Genomic DNA, 21339 nt, shown 5'->3' with positions numbered 1-21339 from the left:
GAAGAAAGGTGAGAGGGAGAGATGAGGTAAGAGAAAATGTCATCAGCATAACTCACTCAGTCCACATAAAGTTTGTGAAGTGTTCCAATGCCTGGAGATGGAGAGAGATTATTTTTAAAAATCCAATCCTCACACCTGACAGCTCGAGTGTGGCGTCAGGTACCTGGTGTGTGTGTGTGTGTGTGTGTGTGTGTTCGGTTTGTGCCAGATCATACATTCAAGTTATTCCACACAAACTAAAGCGATCTATTTGCTTGTTGTGAGAGAGTTAGCGGAGCACAGAAGGCCTGAGTACGGCCAGATGGACTAACTGACTGGCTGGCAGGAAGTAACAGGCTGTACGCTTCTTTTTGATTGGCTCTAATTATGATCTACTGCCGTGCCTCTGAGAGAATTGCTGACTGGGTGTTGTGTTTGTGTGTTTGTGTGTGTGCGTGCTTTTCTGTGGTGAATTACAGAGTTTTCACAGAAAAAAATAGGACAGGCTAAGGTGTGGAGCAAGAAAAAAACACAGTTTGTGTTGATGTGTGTTGGCCATATGGTAACATAACTGTCTGACAAAAGAGGAAGATTTGTTGCAGGTTTTGTAAGTTCATTTTGACAAGCACACACTTCAGAGCCAGATGAATGAACACACTCATGCAGCAAATTTCTGTAAATACTTATTACAGTTTTCTCTGTAGAACTCTTGGACCTCCACAAGGAGTTCACCAGTAGCAGTGACATCTTCATCACTGTCAAAAAGGGGCGACCACCGAGCTTCTTCATCTGGTGGAGGAGCCAAACGCCACATTCGGCTAACAATTACCTCCCCTGATATGAGTCATGGTTACACTGGACGGTCAGAAGAGAACATCTGGCCCAACGACACCTCATCCTGGGACACATACAGACACATAGGTCCATATAGCCAAGTCCAAGTCAGGTCTCAAGTCACTGAGGGCAAGTCCAAGTCGTGTTTGAAGTTTTATAGTGAAGTCTCAAGTCTCAAATGACTGAAATGAATGAAATAATAAAATAAATAATTCCATGAAATGAACATTGTTCACCCAAGTCCAATTCAAGTCTTTGTTTATGGAACGTAAGTGTGACTCGAGTCCGAGTCTCTGGCCATCCTAGAGATGGTCTCCATCTCTAGGATGCTGCGGAGAGCAGTAGAGCTTCAACATCAAGAACGTGACTTTGATTTTCTTCACTTACTGTTGGGGTTCAGCATTTATAACTGGTTAAGGTTTTATGGTCCAAAACATGTGATCATACCATCATAGAACATGCTGGTATAACTCGAGATTCATTGTTCCATCAATAACAGTGAGCTATCCTGGCACAGATACAGTAAACAAACTATCATACTACCACCACCATGCTTCACAGATGGGACAGATTCTTATACAGGGATGCAGTGTTACGACAGCATGGACGTGTTCCAGCAGCTTTGTCAGCATGGTCAGGAAAAACACAGTCTCTTAAATACAGTTTTTTATGTGTTTTGTATCATTTAACACTGGTGAGGTGATGGTTTGTCCAGATAGCTCCTCTTCCTCCTCTTCCTCTATCCTTTGTTCTTCTCAATCTGCCTACTTCTCTCCCCTTTCAGTTGGAGCTGCTCTGCATGCCAGGCCTCTCCCCTCGCCTTCTCTTCTCATCCAACTTCTAATCAGATCAATTCACTATTCCATTCACAGGGATATAATAAGGTGATTATGCATGGGCCCTGTGCTGCTCCTACCCATGCTTTCTCTCTCTCTCTCTCTCTCTCTCTCTCTCTCACACACACACACACACACACACTGCCCCTTTCCACTGATGCAAGTTGACGTTGCATTTCCCCTAAAAAATTCTGTGGATGTCCTCCGTCAGAGAAAGCTGGCAACCTGGCGCTCCCCGATTAATTTGTCTCTTCACTTCCAATCAGTGTCAGGATGGAGGAAGAAGAGAAGGAGGAACAAGCAAGAGGTTATGGAGGAGGAGGAGGAGGAGGCCAGGAAGGAGGTAGGCAAACAAGGAGGGGTGGAAGGTGCCTCCAAATGTTTGATTAGAGTCCACCAGGAGACCTCTTTAGATCAAATCCCAGAAGGTGAACATGGTGATGAATGAGCAGGAACGAATAACCTCCGCTGCACCTCAGTTCTCTACAGTTTCTCCATCTAAAAGGCTTAAACCAAGCTCTGGAAGATTTATGATACTCACACACACCAGAGTTTTTATACATCAACACGATGCACATGTGCAGGATCAGTCAAAAACTGTACGCTTTTTGTTACAAATATCAGAACTTATTGTGCAATCGCCTTCTCCTTAGATGTGAACCCTTTCTGCTCTGACATCCTTGTGAGTTCCAACAGTTTCCCTTGCTGCTGATCAGTCGTCCATAATGGCTTGGAGGAATTTTAGCTCATTGCTCAGGACAGAACAGCTTCAGTTCTGAGGTGCTGTTGGGTTTGTTTGCTTCAGGTGCTTCCACAATAATTGGAATGCTGTCAGATGTTTGTGCTTTTCACCTTGTTGTATGACCCAGTTCTTCTTGTGGTTCAGCTCACAGACAGATGCCATGACATTAGGGCTGCAACGATTACTCAAGTACTTGAGTACAAAATGCATCGACAACTAATTTAGTATTCAATGACTCGTTAGTGACATCGTTGAGAATGATTCTCTCGTGGTGCAGTGGGATGATCAGCGTTTTGGGCGCAAGAGACCCTGGGTTCCAGGCGAGCTGTTGGCAGGTCGGACACACACACGGTTGTGGCGACAGGTATGGAGGCGGTCGTGGACTGAAGCAATGAAGCTGCAGCCGTATCTATGGGAAAACTATGACATTTACGTGTGATCCGAGTACTCGAATAATCACAAAAATAGTTAAGTGGGTAAAGAAGATAAATGGATGACTTTTGAATTCATTGTTCCATCAAAGAGGGCACACAGTGCAGGCTCAGATGCAGCAAAACAGACTCCAGCCATGATACTACCACCGCCATGCTTCACAGAGAGGTCCCTAAACTCAATGTATCTATCAGAGATGTTTCCTTTGTGCTTTAGATGTCATAGGTGGGACCTGATTCAACTGACAGCTCAACATAAATTATGGTTTTATTTAACCTTTATTTACATTTTAGTGGCCTAATAACCAAATAGCTTTTCATCTTGTGTCTGTTCCACCTTCATCACCCACTGTGCTGCTGTGCAGCAGAGCCAGAGAAGGCTGAGGCATCTGACTGTGATGTGGGCTAAACTCACCCCCCCACACAGAGCCCAGCTGCTCTCACCTTGACATTTGGTGGCTTTGTGGTCCGATACGCTGCCTTTTGGACTTCACCTTTAATGCACTTAATGAGCAGCTGATAATCTAAATCATAAATCACTTTGTCACCTGGCCAGAGTTCATGATGTGGTCACTGTTTGGACTGGATGGAAGTGAGAATGCAGCGAGGTAGTATAATTTGCACAGATTGTGTATTTTCACTCCAAACCTACTCAGGACGTGTTTTGTTCTAAACAGTCTGCCAAAAAGTTCATCAAATGCTCTGAGAAATCTAGCAAGTGCCTTCTGGCTTTAACACCCAACATGGAGCAGAAGGAGGTGTGTGAGCGGTGACAGCAGGAGACACGAACATTAACTTCCCCCTCCTGTCTCTGTTGCTCATCTTCACTATTGCTCATTGTGAAGTACTGTCTGCAGTGCTATCAGAGACTCCCACGAAGGGGAGTCCATCCTAGTTCTTTTTCTGGTCTCTGTGGTTTCAAGTTGGATTTTCAGGGGCAGCACCAGAGGATGCAGAATAAACTGCTTCCAGACTCATGTGTATAGATATATAACCAATGACAGGGATGAAGCATGTAATGCAGACAGAGCAGCAACCAAAGACATCCGAAATGTTCTGCAGTAAATAATTTGGAATGAGGCACGCAGCAAGTCATCACAAAAGCCCAGCACATTTCAGATAAATGGTTCATATGCTGTGAAGGGGACGGATTCCATACCAATTTTAAAGAGAGAATATTTAGCAGCATGAGTGGAAATGGCTGGCCAGGAGATTAAAGGACCACGTTCAGTCAGGCAGAGGTATGAAAGGCAGTATGTATAAATGCAGAAGTGGGATTAAAAAAAAATAACAGACACATTAGAGAACAAAAGGCTGGACCATATTGACGGAACAATCAGACACAGAGGCAGGAACTCATGAGAGCAGGAAGTGTTCTCTGAAATACTTTCAAAATAAAACAAGGAAACTAACCGACAAAGCTAAGAAATAAGAGCATGATGTGACAAATTTGAGACAAAATGACAGTCAGACAGACAGAGAGACAGACAGTCAGTCAGTCAGACAGACAGAGAGACAGACAGTCAGACAGACAGAGAGACAGATGGACAGACAGACAGACAGACAGACAGACAGTCAGTCAGTCAGTCAGACAGACAGACAGACAGTCAGAGAGACAGACAGACAGACAGACAGACAGTCAGTCAGACAGACAGACAGACAGTCAGACAGACAGACAGACAGACAGACAGTCAGTCAGTCAGTCAGTCAGTCAGACAGACAGACAGTCAGAGAGACAGACAGTCAGTCAGTCAGTCAGACAGACAGACAGATGGACAGATGGACAGACAGACAGACAGACAGACAGTCAGTCAGTCAGACAGACAGACAGACAGACAGACAGACAGACAGATGGACAGACAGACAGACAGACAGTCAGTCAGTCAGACAGGCAGTCAGACAGACAGACAGCAGTCATCTTACAGATGTTCTGTTGCAGCAAAAAGTAATGAATATCCGCCCCAAATCTCCTCATCCGGATTGAGCGCCATCAGAGCTAAACCTCTCCTCCAGCTTTGATAAACTAGACGTTTGTGACTGTATTCTGTATGTTTTCGATCCAAAGCTGTAGTAGGAGTAACACTCCTGCTGCAGAGAGGAGTTTGACAGAGTCAGTCCAACTTATTTTCAAGCTGCTGTCAGGAAGCAGCCTGTCGCTCTGAGACGAAGAGTGACAACGAGATGTGAATGCACTGGACTGCATGTCTGTCTGGCTCAAGCAATTGTAATGACAGAAATGGAAATGATGGTTCTTCTTCCTTCTTTTGAAGCCGGCTCAGAGTGGAGGCTCTGTCCGTGCAGAAAATGGAGCAGTGATGATGTACAAATCGTAACTATTGATTTCCATCAGAATGGAGAGAATGCCGCTCTGTGGTGGGGGCTCAGACAGATTCTGCTTTGAGGGCTGGGAGGATAAGCCACTGAAAGAGACTGATGACATCCCACATGAACAGTGGCTGTCAGCACAGTCTGCAGCTCTATGTCTGTCTTCTGTATGTGGTATTAATGACAGAAAAAACATGAGCTCTAATACAAACTCAATGTTAATGACTGATCCCTGCAATAACATTATGTTTATGGTAGAAGCAACAACAGTTAAATGTCTGCACTCTGGTTTAATCACATTTTTATGCTAGAATTACTGGTTGTAGATGACTGAAAGTAATTATTAGTTATCTCTGTGACTGTCTTTCCCCTGCAGGCAGTCAAGGCGGGTGCGAGGCGCCCAAACTTTCACAGGAAACAATTCTGCAAATATTTTTGAATAAGTTAAGCAACAAGTCATCACATTAAACCCGCCCAATTTTAGATAGAAGGTCACAATTAGAAGCTGTGAATGGAGAGAGTGAATGGGCATGATTAGACGGAATAAATCCAAAGGCCAACAAAGTAATGGCCCATTTTTCCCTTTCCAAAGGCCAACACATGAAAAAAAACACAGCATTATGTGCCACACCAGACATGTAGCTATGTAGACGTATCGCTCACCATCACCCGAACATAAGACCGGTACAGCTGCAAAAGTCCAAGTAAACGGTAACAGACATGTCCATGCAACATGGCAGCCTTTCACTCAGGAGTCCGTGGTTAAAGTCCTCCTGACAACATGAGCTGTTTTGTTTTCACCTGGTGTTCAGTAAGTAAGGAAGCACACACTTATAGAGACAGTTTATTGGTTTAAAAACACATTTTATTATGTTTTTAAACCACAAGAGGGAAGTAAATGTTAGAAACTCTGACACAGGTGCTACAAACCCACATACACAGGTTGCATGATTTTTCTTTTTAAAACAACAATTTATCTTCGTGGATTTATGCCAAATTTGATACAATGCAAAAAGGGAAATTACTGTTATGAAGTGACTGCAGGTGGCCTTCGCCTGTAATTTCACATGTTTATGTTTATGATGTTGTGCTGCTGTATTGTGCAGCTGAAGCATATTTCTTTAGCAGAACCACAACCACCACCTAATGGAGGCCATTCAAGCTTTGCTCCAATTAAGAATGGCCATTAAAATCCCTAAAAGGCTTTATTCCCTCACCACATAGAGTGTTGGTTGAGGTTTAGCCTGCTCACTGTAATGGATAGCAGCCCTCGGTAGGATGTTTGACCACTTGAAATGAATCCTTTTTCTCTGTGATCGAGTTACTGTCATGGTGGAAAGCACCCCATTAGCATTCAGCACGTGCACACTGTGGCTCTGACTGCAAGCCCTCCACTCTTGACTAATACGTGACTGCTTAAGATGAATACAAACTGTCTTTAACTGACATAAAAGTTGAATACTTGTGGGATTCTGCTTCTTGGCGCTCTTCACTTTCAGATATATTTAGGGAAAAAGAAGTGTGAAAGACAAAGAAGGACACTAATAAGTAAACATTTAAACACCAGGAATTAATTTCAGTCAAAGCAGCACTGATTTTAAATGTGTGAAGTGCCACTGGGCCAACATCCTTCTCAATTGTGCTGCGTCAAAGTGTCAGAAATTGACTCTGAAATCAAGAATTGGGAAAGTGATGTCGATAGCTTCTTTCTAGATGAGGTGGCAAGTTGAAATTTATGAGGCTTTAATTTACACAACCAGACTCATATAGATTTAAAGGAGTATTTTGGAGAGAATTGATTCCACTCCACAAAGACTTCTGGCAGGTTTTGGCTGCAAATTAGAGCCAAATTGATCTGTCCATCTGTCTGATGAGTAGATGCAGTCTGCACGCCCAGGGGACAGCGCCACCAAGTGGATTCTGTTTGACATTACATTTTAGTTGTAAAATTCAGAGTAGTTTAGATAAGACTTTATAGATCCCTGAAGGAATATTAAGTCGTTAAAAAACAAGACAGTGAACAATGTGCATAAAAACTAGAAACTAACAAGAGTTTCAGAATATTTGGACACTGCTTTATTTTATAGAATATATTTTATTCTGCGTGTGGAAAGATGCTCATACTTGCTCGTATTTTTATTATTTATTTTTAACGGATTAATTCAAAAATACAATTTTAAAATGTAGTATTTTGCTATCATGTGTCTCAGGTAGGAACCTTTGTTTTTCACGTGCTGTTTCCGCCGGCGGACTGTGGGAGCGCCACGTTCTACTGCGTCACTTCCGCCCCACGTGAAACGTTCCGTACATGTGAGCAGCAGAACAGCCATAGTAGCTTCCTTCACGTTTTTGCACTGTTAGGTCACATTTTCCCGTTCTATGGTTGTCGATAGCGCGAATATGGAGTCAGCAGAGGAGGAGACGATGCTCAGCGAGGAGTCAGAGGAGGAAAACAGTGAATTATCAGACCATGAGGTGAGTTTACTGCTAACATGCTAACATGTTTGCTAATGCTAGCTATATTACTCAAAGAACGAAATGATTTAAAGATATATTTACTGTATGACGTCCAACATCTTGGGGTGCGAATCTTATTACAACAAATTATGACTCTTTAAATTGTTTTTATCGTCACAGTTCATTGTCATGTTGGCAGTTGTTTACAGTTCGTGAGCTTGAGCTAATATTCTTAGCAACGTGAATAACTTAAAACATGTTCCGAAGCTATTTAGTAACGTGCTCATGTGTTTTCAAACGAACAAATGAATAAATCTGAATAATGTGTCTCATCTCTACATTTATTCTTTAGCTACAAGAAGCATTTACAAAAGGTTTATTGAAACCTGGGATGAACCTTCTGGTGGATAAATCCAAAAAGTTCATCAACAATGTGGTGAGTGACTCAAAGTAGTGACAAGTGAACTGTTTAGTTGTAGACTAGTGTATTTTTTATGGCAGTTAGTTTTGGCATATAAGCTTAAAAGCAAAACAAATAATCTCGTATGTGACAGTGTGGCTTAACGTACTGTGTTACACATGTGTTGTTGTGCAGGAGGGGCTGAAACAGTGTCTTGCTGACTTGCGTAGAGAGCTACCCTGGGTGGAGCGACTGGATATGACCAATAAACCAGCTGTAGATGTCCTTGACAAAGTGGACGAGAAGGTTCTAGCTCAGACCAACGGAGAGGTCGATGCAGATGATGATTTCCAGAGGGAGATGTTTTTGTAAGCAACTATTACTTGTGTAGGAAATTTAATGGTAATAGTGAATTATTTTAAAAGATAAACTGAGAAGATCTGTGGCTTATTATGCTCTATGTAATATAATCTACCATATTAATCGGCTAGTTTTTACAGAGATGCTCAAGTGAGTGCAGATTACAGCTTGAGGATCAATTACAGACATAAATAGTGTTTCATATACAGACAGCATATACTGTAAAGGTGGAGTCTTCATGCTGGAGAGATATGACACTAAAATGTGCTTCCGCTTTTAGTGTAAACATTGTGTCTGTTCGTCCGTTTATGTTCTCTGTGTGCTAACTTACAGCTACCGTCAAGCTCAAGCCACAGTCCTCGAGGCACTGCCCCTTTTAAACAAGCTGGGTGTCTCCACAAAGAGGCCTGACGACTACTTTGCAGAGATGGCAAAGACAGATCAGCACATGCAGAAGGTGAGCACTTCTGTTGTCAGACAACTGAACGGTGGATGATGTTAATCAGTACGTGATGGGCTTAGAACAAGCGGCAACCTTCAGGGTTCAGACTTGAAGCCCATGCGGAAGTGGGGGCTGGCTCCAGAAGCGAGTCATTTCCCATAGACTCCCATGTTAAAATGGCCGACTTCACAGCAATACAGAAATAAACATGTTTACAGCCTGGTACACAAAACCATTCTGGTCTCAAATGATTGGTTCCCTTCTAGTGTCAATTGTAGGGGGGGGGTGAATTTTTTTCACAACTCACTCGTTTTAAACATATTCTGATTTTAAATTACGCATAATTATGGGCTTCCACGATCGGCCGCCCCCTTAAACTCATGCTCCCCGTTTTGGCGGACGTGGCGCTGCCAACATGGCGGCGGTCAGAGCGTCCCGGAGCCTCCCACCGGACCTCAAAATGGCTCTTTAGAAACAAACGGGTGACGTCACGGAAGCTCTGTCCATAGTTTTTACTGTCAATGGTTTAGAACAAACCTATAGGAAAATGTAGTTGCCATAGCAAGTTACAACCTGTAGATGGCACTCACGGCACACACTTATAACACTTGAATCTTTATGTTGTTTTTTTTCTTTCATCTGTTTAGATCAGGAAGAAGCTGATTTCAAAGCAAATGCAGCTGGAGAGGTCGGAGAAGGTCAAAAAACTGCGCGAGCAACGGAAGTTTGGCAAAAAGGTGGGTCCCTTGTTTTCAAAGGTTGATGATTGTACACAGGCTAAAAGCCCCAATATCAACCAGTCAGTTAAACATATTACAAAAAATTAACATAACAAAACATTTGAATGTACGGCAGGTTCAAAGAGAAGTGATCCAGAAGAGGCAGAAGGAGAAGAAGGCCATGATGTCGGCTGTAAAGAAATACCAGAAAGGTGAGGTTTAAAAGTGCATTTAAAAAAAAAAAAAAAACTTTAGAAAGCAAGTGGTTCTTCTAACACTTCTGCTCCTCATTTCTAGGAATGACTGACAAACTGGACTTCTTGGAAGGAGACCAGAAGAAGAGCAGAGAGTCTTCTGACAGCACGAAGAAAGGAATGAACAAGAAGGGGTACGCTGTTAGCACTTCAGCTTGGCACATTGCACTCATTCTTTTTCACAGTTTGTTACTAAAACCTAACATTTCTAACAGTCCAAACGCTAAGAGAAAATACAAAGACCGCAAGTTTGGTTTTGGTGGGAAAAAGAGTGGACAGAAGTGGAACACCAAGGAGAGCTACAACGACGTCTCCAGTTTCCGTGCTAAAGTGGCTCACGCAAAGGGTGGCAAGAAAGGCAAAGGAGGAAAACAAAACGTGAGTCACACACATACAAACCACGCACTTATCAAAGCGTATGGGTTAGGAAACACTTTATTTCTTTCTGTTGTTTTTCAGAAACGTCCTGGCAAATCTGTACGGCAGAAGATGAAGAGTCGCTCCTAAAAAAAAAAAAGCTTCAGACTGAACTTGGATGTTGGATGTTGCTCCCATCAAGACACATGTATGAGGATTACAGGCTCTTCTGCTACACTTCTTTGTACAATATGCCTTTTTCCTAATATGTGTTTGGAGCGATACAGAGGACTGAGTGACTTTTATATTGCTGAGGAAGCTGTCCTCGTTTAAACAAGAATCAACTGCACCCAACATGATGTTTCTAGGAGGCAGAGAGATTGGTTGATTCCTGGTCTTCCCCATCCTCCCTGCTGGGTGACACTGTGGCGGTTCTCTGGTGTGATTTGACTCATCAGTTCTCTCTCGTGACATCTGACATTTTTATTATCGAGTATGCTTGTAGTATGGGAGGGATGGGGGTGTTAAGTGTTCTTGATTCTGACATGGTCTGTGTTGACACCTGTATGTGTGTATGATAAAAACATACAAAACGTTCTCTTTAAGGAGAGCTCATCTCTAGTTTATTTGGATGTTCGCTGGGCGTATTCGCTGTGTTTGGTGACGTCTGTGCTGACGCGGTAGAAGTTAAATCTCAGGTCCTGGCGGTCTGAAGAGATCTGGGGGGAAACAAATGGACGAGCTTAAGAGTCATGTAAGATCAGGGATCAGCTGCACATGAAATATAGCTTCGGAGTTGCAGCAGCATCTATGTTGAACCACTGCTTCGAAGCTTGCTTTGGTGCGGGAAAACCCACGTAACCGATGACGCCCTCACAGTGAATCACATGACTGGTTCAATCACTCAACACTGCTTCGTAACGTGAGACTTTGCTTAAACCGGCTCAGTCCAAAATCAGTGAAAAAAAATATTGTTTAACAATAAAAATGTTTGAATTACTATCCAGGCATATCCACAAGCTCCTACTGCAATACATTTATAGAATCAACTGACCGAAACCAATGAATCATATATCATACCAATGAATCATCACCATATATACATCCTGGTTACACTCATCACGTTATTAAGACACTATGTCCTATTTCACCACTAGAGGTCACTAAGACGAAGCTTTGAATGAATGAACCCATACTCGGCACAACTGATAAAGTGGTTCAATACTGCTTCATTGCTTATTTGGACATCACTAATTGGAACCTTCGCAGGTTTTTAGTTCACAGTTCAGGTGTTTTCCCAAACTCTGTTTTCTGAAATATAAAGTTCACCCACAGGAATATTAGTATTCCGCAAGGAATACATGCTTTTATGATGAGTCACAGTATTGAGCAAGCACAGTGAAACCACATGAACTCACTTTGCTGTGTGGAATATAGGTGCCCAAGGATCAGAAAGCAAACTGCCAACCTCATGGTATAGTATCTTTGATGAGCAGGCTGTCATAGTGCTGCTGTGGGTCATTCCTCGCCTATTTTCTACCAGGCTGCTAACCCTGGAGGTCCTTCGGCCTTCTGCGACCGACTCAGATATGAGCTGTTGGAGTGCTGAGTTAGGTGAGTACAGTGCTATGTTTTGTTTTTGCTGCTTGAAAGATTGTGAACCCTGAACTTTCTATATTTCTCTATCATTAACAAAACTACTTATTTTTTTACAAAAGACCCGACAGTGATTAAATCCAACCAAACTAATGTAACAGAACTACAGCAGCAGCAGCAGCAACTAAAAGTCAACCAGAGAGGTTTGGAGGAGTTTTTTTTTAACCATTAAGAATTCTATGAATTCTAATTCAGCCTTCACAAAAAACTGAACAAATAAATCTGTGAGGTTCACTCACAGCTCACACATGTTACGCAACATTGCATCATTTCCTCAAACGGATAAATGACAAACTTTCATTCGTTTGACTGGGTTCTCTTTGATCACTGTCAGGACTGTATGTGAAGATTAGTTGATGTTTTGGGTCATATTTATGCTGAACTTCTACAGCTTTCAAGCAGCATGTACTGTACGTCTCATCTGTCTAAACAAATGGAACTGCTCCAAGAACCTTGTGGTTTGTTCTGAGCAGCTGCCAGAGAGGAGGGCACGTCGTACAGAAGTCACAAGCCACAAGAGTGAATAAATAGAAAGGGGAGTTCTCAACGATGACATAATGATGGCCAACTGCCAAACCTCAGAGATTCCCCCTGCCCCCACCAGAAATTCAAAAAAAAAGAAGTCCTGATACATCTTCACCTACCCCCACGAACTCTTGGATTCCCACTCAGCCAGGTTTGCTACCAAAGCTTTAAGGGTTGTTTCCTTGGGAGTTAGAAGATTTTAGCAGCACGTATGTATCTTTCCAGGGGTTGGTACCTCTTTCTGACCGGTTCAGATAACTAAAGTGTTCTTCTTTCACTGCAGATCAATGACTTTCCTTACCAGAGGTGCTGACACCCATCCTATCTCCTGACTCTCTGTGAGCGGCGCTTCATATTTCTCGGTGGGTATCTCGCGGGCCTTGTGGAACGCTTTGATGAATTCAGCTTGAGGGGAAAAAAAAAAAGCAGTTCACAGGACACAGGACACAACAAGAGTTTGAACATTGTCTTTAAACTGTTATTTTCACATAGCAGATGCGTTCAAGGGGAAACTTACAGTTTTCTACAACTGCTTCTGTGGGTTTCCTGGACATGGGTTTGTCAGGCAGGATGTGCACTAAAAAGGGAGAGAGAGAGAGACAGAGAGAGTGAACACACACGTTGTCGGCCTGAGCTCTGAAATAGAAATAAAAATGTCCTGTCAGCTAACTGGCCTCTCTGTGCTGTGAAACAACCATAAGCGTACTGCCTGCACCCACACCTACTCCTGAAATCAAAAAACCACAAGTATCTTATCTGACAGAGCATGAAAGCATTATATGCACCACACTTTCATAAATGTGGTGTCCCTACTTTGTTTAAAATGTGTCAATACATAGGCTATAGGCTCCACAGAAGCTGAGGGAATGTGGGCTTTCAGCAACCTTACCTCCCTTAATAATGAAATCTGAACGTCCTCTTGCTCTTTCCTGTCAGCCAATGTCTCCATGCAATGAATCAATAACTGTATGTACACAGCAAATTCAGCATACCCAAATCAACTCTATCAGAGTTCATTCCAACACTTTGAAACTGTCTATATTGGTCCACACCACAAACTGTTAATTTGACTCTTTTTTAAGTGTTAGTATCTTAACACTCTAAGTTCTGCTACTATTCTGGTTGGGAATCTGAGTATGTGTTCAGGACCTCTGTGGGTGGATCTTGCAGGAACTCACATGACTTTGATCCCTATAGTTGGTTAATGGTCAGTAAATGACCAGAAACTGTGTCTGGGTCATGTGCAGGACTATCTGACGGCCCATCGTTTGAGTTTGAATGTGAGTAAAGTCTGCTAGGAAGGGATGAAAGGACAGAGTTGTAAACAGGTGAGAGCTGATGCCTCAGTCCTCCTCCTCTGTTTAGAGAGGGTTTTTTCAATTTCACATAGATGCTTCTTTGACTCCTCTTTCATACCATCTGTCCTCCCTGTCTAGGATTTGGACATTATTCTCCTCAAAGGAATGGCCACTGTCTTTGAGGTGGAGGTGAACTGCTGAGTCTTGTCCTGAGGAGGTGGCTCTCCTGTGCTGTGCCATCCTTCTGTGTAGTGGTTGTTTGGTTTCACCAATATAGAGATCAGAGCATCTAAAGGAGATCTAAAGGAGTTATTAGTTTGATTGCTGTTGCTAGGCTTCACCCTCTTTCTTCTTCTTCTTCTTCTTCTTCTTCTTCTTCTTTTTTCTTATTCTTCCGTACGTTTTTTGGCGCAGCGTATCTTCAGCATACATTGACCGATTTCAGCCATTCAACTATCAAAATGTTCATCTCACAGAGGACATTCTGGGTAAACCTCAAGTTTTTTTTCAAAAAATTATAGTTTTTCAAATATTAGGCAATTTCGGTGTCATTTTTAACATGGGAGTCTATGAGAGAGCCCTTCAACGAGGGTCATCAGCCAAATGTATCTCCTCCTACAAATGTCAAGCTACAGACTCCATTTAGTCTTAAAACGCTCATTAGATGCTGCTCTATCAAACTTGTATTCAGAATTTTCTAATTCCGAATCGTTTCTGTGCGCCAGGCTCTCAAAGTTGGAGTTTTGAGGTCTCCTCTGCTGTTACCATGGTGACAGGCTGACACACAGAGGCATACAAAGCTCTGAATTGCTCTGCTTCTCCAGCAATTCAGAGCAATCCCTCACATCAGCATTCAAAGCAACGCTTCAGCTGCAGCAATCAAACTTGCATTTTCTTCAGGAAATGCCCTTTTCTAGTTATTCATTATTCTCAGAAAAGCCAACACTGTCCAACACCGACCAGTGTTAGTTTTTAGTGTTAGACATTAACTTTCTCAGTGATGTTTGTTTACTACTACAAGTGTTGAATCTAATTTACACTGTATGGTGTAAATATACTGTTCTTTTATCTGATACATGTCAAATAAACTTTGATTAAAAAAAAGAGGCCAGGTTAAGGTTAAAACATTTATTTTTAAAACGCTGCACCACATTAACATTTTAAATACACTTTTAAAACATAAAACAGTATGGAACAATGTATTTCAATGTATTGTTTATCAAAGAGTCAAAAATAAGTCTTAGACTTATTAATACATCATGCTGACATGTTCATTATTTTTCTCTTCTATACAAAATGCATAAAAGTGCTCATCAAAATACAACACAGCCTATTATCAAAGCATCATATATTCATATATTACAATGTTGTAGATCTTTTTTAAACAGGTAGGTGCAAATAAGTGCCATCATTTGTTTAATTGGTTTGATTGCTGCTATTCACCCTCTTTCTTCTTCTTCTCTTCTTCTTCTTTTTCTTCTTCTTCTTCTTCCGTATGTTTTATGGTGCAGCGTATCTTCAGCATACATTGACCGATTTCAGCCATTCAACTATAAAAATGTTGATCTCACAGAGGACATTCCGGGTCAACCTCAAGTTTTTTTTTAAAAAAATTATAGTTTTTCAAACGTTAAACAATCTCTGCATCATTTTTAACATGGGAGTCTATGGAGGAGCCTTCAAAACCACCTTCAACTTTGACATGTAACTAGTTCCACATGCTTTCAGCTACAGAAACATCATTCTGTTCAGCTCTTCGAGGGATATTAAACTTGTTCAAATATGTTTCGTTTTCAAAATATTTATACAATTCAAAAGCCATTTAACATTGAAGTCTATGAGAGAGCCCTTCAACAAGGGTCATCTGCCAAATGTATCTCCTCCTACAAATGTCAAGCTACAGACTCCATTTTAGTCTTAAAACGCTCATTAGATGCTGCTCTATCAAACTTGTATTCAGAATTTTCTAATTCTGAATCGTTTCTGTGCGCCAGGCTCTCAAAGTTGGAGTGGTTTTTGAGGTCTTCTCTGCTGTTACCATGGTGACAGGCAGACACACAGAGGCATACACAGAGCCACTGACAGTAACTACAAGTTGAACAGATGTCGGTGGCGGAGATACCTCCATGCAAACAGCTGTCATTTAGCTGACGGTGGCGTCAATCTTCTGTCTTGATGTGACAGTTAACGTTAGCATGTAGCATATAGCCTAGCAAATAGTTGGCAAGTAGCCACCAAATGAATGACAGCTTGATGAGGCGACACGTGACATCCGTTGCCGTGGAAACCATATGGTTTATACCGGTAGTCTTCTTCCAAACTTTGCAGATATAAATACTATTGTATTATAATATTATCTAAATACTATACATCATAATATTAATATGTTTACCGTCGTGATTATTACCAATATGAAGTGCAATTTAAATATTAATACATAACTACTTAGAAAACAATATGAACAAACGTGCACCAGGCAAAAGACAAAACCAGAAAACCAAGTAAAAAATAAACGTTTATTTAGGTGATATCGCTTAGTGAAATGCGTACGTTGTCGCAGGCAATTTACGTCACCACAAGAGGGCCGCATGTTGCATTACCATGGCAACGTGACGACGCTTCCGTCCAGAGCAACCACTAACCGACGTTAGCTTTCACCGTCTTTCAATCCAGTCGTTCTCAAAAATGAAATAACCACATGCTCACTTCAACAAGTGTCTCCACGTGACTTCTACACGCCCCAATTACCGTCATTTGATAAGGAAAACGCTGTCGCACACAATCATATCAAGCACTGTTTTATCGATAATAAAAAACTTTTATCGATCAATCTGATCTGAACTGATCAATCGATCAGTTTGTGTTAAATAATAATATAATAGTGATCGTTTCCTAAAAACCTTTATTAAGGGCCACATCCCTTAGAGAAATGCGTGAATTGTCAGAGCGACATGACTCTGATGATTCTCTGTGTATCTTTCCATTTAGACCGTCATTTTCTTTCATTTAAAAACAGAGAACGTGCACTCTTTAGCTAACTGCATATGGGATCGAAAAGAATCATGTTTTCCATATAGTCCGGCTGGTAATTTCACTACTTTTCGTGTCGGTGCCACGTGATTCAGTGTTAACAATCCGTGTATGTCACCTGTGATCTCCTGTGAGATCAGGATGTCTGCGGTTGTTGCGTTAACACCAGATGAGTCATTTCCATGTTCAGAGTTCATTGTTGAAAATGAGATGAGAGTAAAATGTTGTAAATTCACAAACACTCCATTCTGACACTCCATTTTAACACCAAGAATTAGTGCTCAGAGAGTAAAACATACAATATTTGACTCTGTTAAGAGTTAAATTAACTCTACTCCTGCCTAAATCTGGCCAACACCAGACATTTAACTCTTCTGAATTTGCTGTGTACAGTGTTTACAGCTGGGACATACTTACTAATAGGTCTAATGGAGGCATATTTAGATATATTATTTACTTCAGCGATGATAATATCAGTAATAATTTAATGTGGAATGTTGTGACCTTCAATTTTTTCTAAGAAATGCTACAAATGAGTATTGAATTGAAATATAATTTGCACATCATCACATTAACTGAATTCTAAACTTCTTTAATTTAAAATAAAACTACTTTGTTCAAATTAATTACTGCAAAATGGGCTTTTCACAGGCCTTTGAGTATCCGTACCGTAGTACCGGACGTAGTCGCGCACCTTAAATCTTCGGTGCGGCTCACTGGACTGCAGTGTTATCACCTTATGACAAGGGTCGGAAGAGGAAAGAAAAGGGGCCTCATCAAGGAGCATTAAAATCAGCGTGTGCGCTGCTTTGACTGCGGAGTTTTCTACTTTGCGTCTATGGTTTTTTAGATTCCCTGCAGGTGTTTGTCATGCGCCATCTGCTGACATTATGTGGTATTACACCAGCGTAATCTCAGCGAAATGCCACGAAATCTGCACACAACTAGCTGCTCAATGGCACAATTGATTTAAGACTACAGAAAACAGAACAGGAGGAGCGGTTGACTTACACTTCCTGTACGGATTAATGCTGAACTCTGTGTGCAGCTTCTGCAGTCTTTGCTCTTTCTTGACCGTCTCGATGTGGATCTCGTTCTGATGGACCAAATCCAGCGTCTTCTTCGTCTCGGCCATGTTGAGATGGAGAAAAAGACGATAACGGCGCAGTTTTAAAGCCGTGCGGGAGTTTGTAGCTGATTGTTTACGCGTCGCCTAGCAACACTAACACCTCGACACGCGCATGCGCTCAGATGCAGTTGACTCCGCTCTGAGAAGAGCAGCCTCCTTCACTTGCACCTTCTGTTTTAGCCTCATTTTGAGTTGTTAAGCACATTTTTATTCAAGTCAACTGAACACAGCAACAGCAGCAACAGCAAACCTTAACTTCATGACTTCAGATCCTTTTCACTCATTTTTCTGTAGGTATTACAGATGCGCTTGCATTTAAATCCGACTCCCCTAACCTGTTCTGCCACTTTCTTTGGAGCGTCTCTTCCCCCTTCTTTCTGTGGTAAAATCCGCGTCTGTCCCCGCATGGGAATTGATTTAAATATAGTCCCGTCACTGCCTGCAGAGCTGAGCAGGAGTGGCTGAAGACTCAGCTCCACTTGTCCCTACAAAGTACCAGCTCTCACTTACAGATCGTCAGCGGCACCCCCCCCCTTTAGCGCAGATTTGAGGACTTGAAGCAGTCTCTGCCTGCAGAGGGATTTCCTCCAGCAGACCTCGTACTCCTCCTCCACCCAGAAATACTGTATTCATCTCAAGCTGGGAAATTTCACTGTTACAGCAGCAATATAAGACTTTCAGCATATATCTGTGAGGTAAACAGTACAGACATTATTTACAAGGAAATAAGAATATCAAATAGAATATAAATATAATAGAATATAAAAAACTCGTGACATGACTAAAGTTTTACTGATATAGACAAATGGAGAAATGGAATGGGGAAAGCACATCAGACAGATGCACTGAGGCATGTCTGTCTGGCTGTGATCCAGGAAACAGTGGAGGAGCCGACACCCACACACACTAACAGAGGGTGCAGAAGACACAGCCTTAGCTCATGGTTCCTGAGTGGCAGTTCAAATAAGGACTAACACATGAAGATCACTTCCCTTAATAGTAACATGTAGATTGTTGCAGTATTGAGCAGATTTTCCAAATCAGACGATTTTTCTTCTAATAGATGTAGATAGAGAAACTTTAGATGAGTTTATGAGGCCTTTTATTTGGATTTCAAAATATGTCGGCACCTTCAGATGCACTTTAAAGTCATGCCAACAGTAATCCAGCTTGGTATCACAGTATCTTTTTTGTATTTTTATGTAGAGAGATTCTAGAAAATTATGTTAAAGGTAGGTAGGTAGAAAATTAAGTTCTTAATTAACCTATTCCCTGGACTGTTTACATATATAAGATAAGATAAGATAAGATAAGATAAGATAAGATAAGATAAGATAAGATAAGATAAGATAAGATAAGATAAGATAGGATAAAACTTTATTAATCCCGAAGGAAATTCTTGTGCCACAGGTATCAAGTTACATTAAATGCAGTTAAGTACAGAGTATAAGAGTATAAGTGTCACTATAATCCAAATAAGAGTACAGTACGCAGTATGAGCACAATATATGATGCATGGATACAAATATGGACACATAAGGTGCTAAGTAAACATAAATATAGACCAGTGGAGGGAATGACAGTGATGCCTGACATGATTAGCTCCTCTCCCTACAGAAAGGGGAGGAGTTATACAGTCTGATGGCCACTGGCAGGAAGGACCTCCTCTGCGTTCTGTGCTGCTCCTCGTAGTCTCAGTCTACCGCTGAATGTGCTCCTGTAGGACAGCAGTGTGTCGTGCAGGGGGTGAGACGTGTTGTTACGAATACTGAGGAGTTTCCTCAGTATCCTATATATGTCAACTGTCTTGCACTGTTGCATCTTTTGCACTCTCACTGCATTGTGCCTTCATTTTGTGGCTTGTATTTTGTGTGTGCCTCATTGTAGGTACATTTTTTTACACTTTATATTTATCTTAAGTTCTTAGTTATATGTTATCTGTTGTGGAGTTGAGAGTGATGCAATTGTGATTCTCTGTATGTCCAACACATATAGCAGTTTTGACAATAAAGCTGACTTTGACTTTACTTCCCCTAAAATGGGAAGTCAAGCTTGCTAGCTGCTGTCTATTAGGACAGCACACAACAACATGGTGGTTCAGTAATCAAAGCCTGTGAGCTGAACACGGTTCAAAGCTGTCCACACCTGTCACCCACGGAAAACACAGTGACTCGTTATGAGCATGATAAATTGACAAAAGCGAGTTCTGACAGAAATACTTTATTAATCGGTGGCAGAACTCTGCTGATCAGCCAGACAACAGCTGGAATTGTTGATTTTTTATTGATCAGCAGGTTTCACATGAATGAATATGGACAGAAATGAAAATAGATTGAGTCATTGTTAAATAAATTCATCTGATTATCTTAAAATTGGATATTTGGCAACACTTTGGTCAGTGGTTTTGGGTAACACTCCTCAGACAGGCAGTTCTGGTGTACGTACTCTCAGCCTCCACCTGAATGACTGTTTGTGTGTGTTGGTTGAGTCATATAGGTCCATTACCCAGCATCTGCTCTCCAGCCTGCAGTTCAGCCCTCATGTCAGATCTGGAAGGAAAAGATGAATGAATGAATGAATGAAAATGACAAAGCAGCTCTGACATTTGATCAAACTGTGGCAGATGTGGGTGCTGACATTTGCACCTTGTCTGTCTTTTCCTGCAGAAACAGGCTGTGATGAAAGCGATGAACAAAATGACGGTGATGACGATCACGACGATGGCACCAGCACCCAGTCCTGAGCCAGGATTCACCGAACCAAAGAGAACAGACCGCAAGAGTGAGACTTTTACAGCAGAGATGATTGGGAATTTTCTAACTGTGAAATGACTGTGCTGATTTTAATTTCAGTATTTACAGCACCCAAAAGGGCGTGGGAAGAAAAGGTTTCATTCATGCCAAACGATACGAAAACTGCAACAGGAAGCTGAAAACAACTCACCGTCAGAACGAAGTTTGGGGCACACTGTAAATAAGAAAAGGTCAGAATTAGTCATGACAAAGGAGCATGAAGATCATGGTTAACCAGCTCTGCCTTTTGTGTGTGTGGATGAAACACCTGTGAACTTTCAGAAAGGCTCCAGCCTCATTTGAACATTACACACTCGTCTAATGTGTTCAATAGTACACCCACCAGATATGACCTATATATTTGTTTCTGCTACATGACACATATGGATTTATTTTTGGACATACATACATAATTGTAAATTTTTTACCGCTGTCTGAGATTGGAACTCTGTGCTCTCCAGCCTCCAGGAACACCTTCATAGTCTTCATCACATTATTACACAGAGCATAGACGCCGTCGTCAGCACACACCAGGCAACTGTTGTTAGAAGGTGGGGATGTGGAGGAACAGATGGGGAGAGGAGTCTGGAGATTGGACCTAATCCATAAATTGTCTCCGTCATTGCCCCCCTCATACATGAGAGAGGTGTTCCATGCATGTTTGTGTGTTGATTTAAAGCAGTGGTACATGCTGAGACACAGAGGAGACACAAACCAAAGACAGATGTTATCACAGGATCCACGTTTCAATTTATACCATTACATCAACACAC

At 41.7% G+C, this 21339-nt stretch overlaps 2 protein-coding genes and 1 long non-coding RNA gene across 4 annotated transcripts; 2 read left to right on the top strand and 1 right to left on the bottom strand.

Moving 5' to 3' along the window:
• The first annotated feature begins 7526 nt into the window (after nucleotides 1-7526).
• ebna1bp2 (EBNA1 binding protein 2) lies at nucleotides 7527-10741 on the top strand. The gene is made up of 9 exons (XM_028403324.1): nucleotides 7527-7622; nucleotides 7957-8040; nucleotides 8200-8372; nucleotides 8698-8821; nucleotides 9454-9543; nucleotides 9662-9737; nucleotides 9823-9913; nucleotides 9995-10157; nucleotides 10239-10741. The coding sequence occupies exons 1-9, from the start codon at nucleotides 7527-7529 to the stop codon at nucleotides 10284-10286; spliced, it is 945 nt and encodes a 314-aa protein (XP_028259125.1). The 3' UTR covers nucleotides 10287-10741.
• cfap144 (cilia and flagella associated protein 144) lies at nucleotides 10662-17833 on the bottom strand. The gene is made up of 4 exons (XM_028403327.1): nucleotides 17657-17833; nucleotides 12835-12894; nucleotides 12619-12722; nucleotides 10662-10855 (listed from the first exon to the last, which is right to left on the bottom strand). Exons 1-4 carry the CDS (start codon nucleotides 17778-17780, stop codon nucleotides 10760-10762), a joined length of 384 nt encoding a protein of 127 aa, XP_028259128.1. The 5' UTR covers nucleotides 17781-17833; the 3' UTR covers nucleotides 10662-10759.
• On the top strand, nucleotides 11541-21010 carry LOC114434262 (uncharacterized). Of its 2 annotated transcripts, none has more exons than XR_003670482.1 (5): nucleotides 11541-11750; nucleotides 12266-12468; nucleotides 12601-12679; nucleotides 20441-20555; nucleotides 20627-21010. It is a non-coding gene; the product is annotated as an uncharacterized LOC114434262 (long non-coding RNA). The 2 variants fall into 2 exon arrangements; XR_003670481.1 differs by having other exon boundaries at nucleotides 12266-12526.
• Nucleotides 21011-21339: the final 329 nt, after the last annotated feature.

Source organism: Parambassis ranga, chromosome 4, assembly GCF_900634625.1.
Source record: "Parambassis ranga chromosome 4, fParRan2.1, whole genome shotgun sequence".
Lineage (NCBI taxonomy): Eukaryota > Metazoa > Chordata > Actinopteri > Ambassidae > Parambassis > Parambassis ranga.
The sequence above is the reverse complement of the archived record's forward strand: the minus strand, read 5'-3'. Positions and strand labels throughout refer to the sequence as shown.

What these genes read in the sequence shown, in the direction of transcription:
- ebna1bp2 (XM_028403324.1), top strand. Translation starts at nt 7,527, where the DNA reads ATGGTTGTCGATAGCGCGAATATGGAGTCAGCAGAGGAGGAGACGATG. An exon ending in TTCCAGAGGGAGATGTTTTT is followed by an intron (nt 8,373 to 8,697) that starts GTAAGCAACTAT and finishes GCTAACTTACAG; the next exon opens with CTACCGTCAAGCTCAAGCCA. An exon ending in AAAGGAATGAACAAGAAGGG is followed by an intron (nt 9,914 to 9,994) that starts GTACGCTGTTAG and finishes CATTTCTAACAG; the next exon opens with TCCAAACGCTAAGAGAAAAT.
- cfap144 (XM_028403327.1), bottom strand. Translation starts at nt 17,780, where the DNA reads ATGGCCGAGACGAAGAAGACGCTGGATTTGGTCCATCAGAACGAGATC. An exon ending in AGAAGCAGTTGTAGAAAACT is followed by an intron (nt 12,723 to 12,834) that starts GTAAGTTTCCCC and finishes TTTCCCCTCAAG; the next exon opens with CTGAATTCATCAAAGCGTTC. An exon ending in GATGGGTGTCAGCACCTCTG is followed by an intron (nt 10,856 to 12,618) that starts GTAAGGAAAGTC and finishes GTTTCCCCCCAG; the next exon opens with ATCTCTTCAGACCGCCAGGA.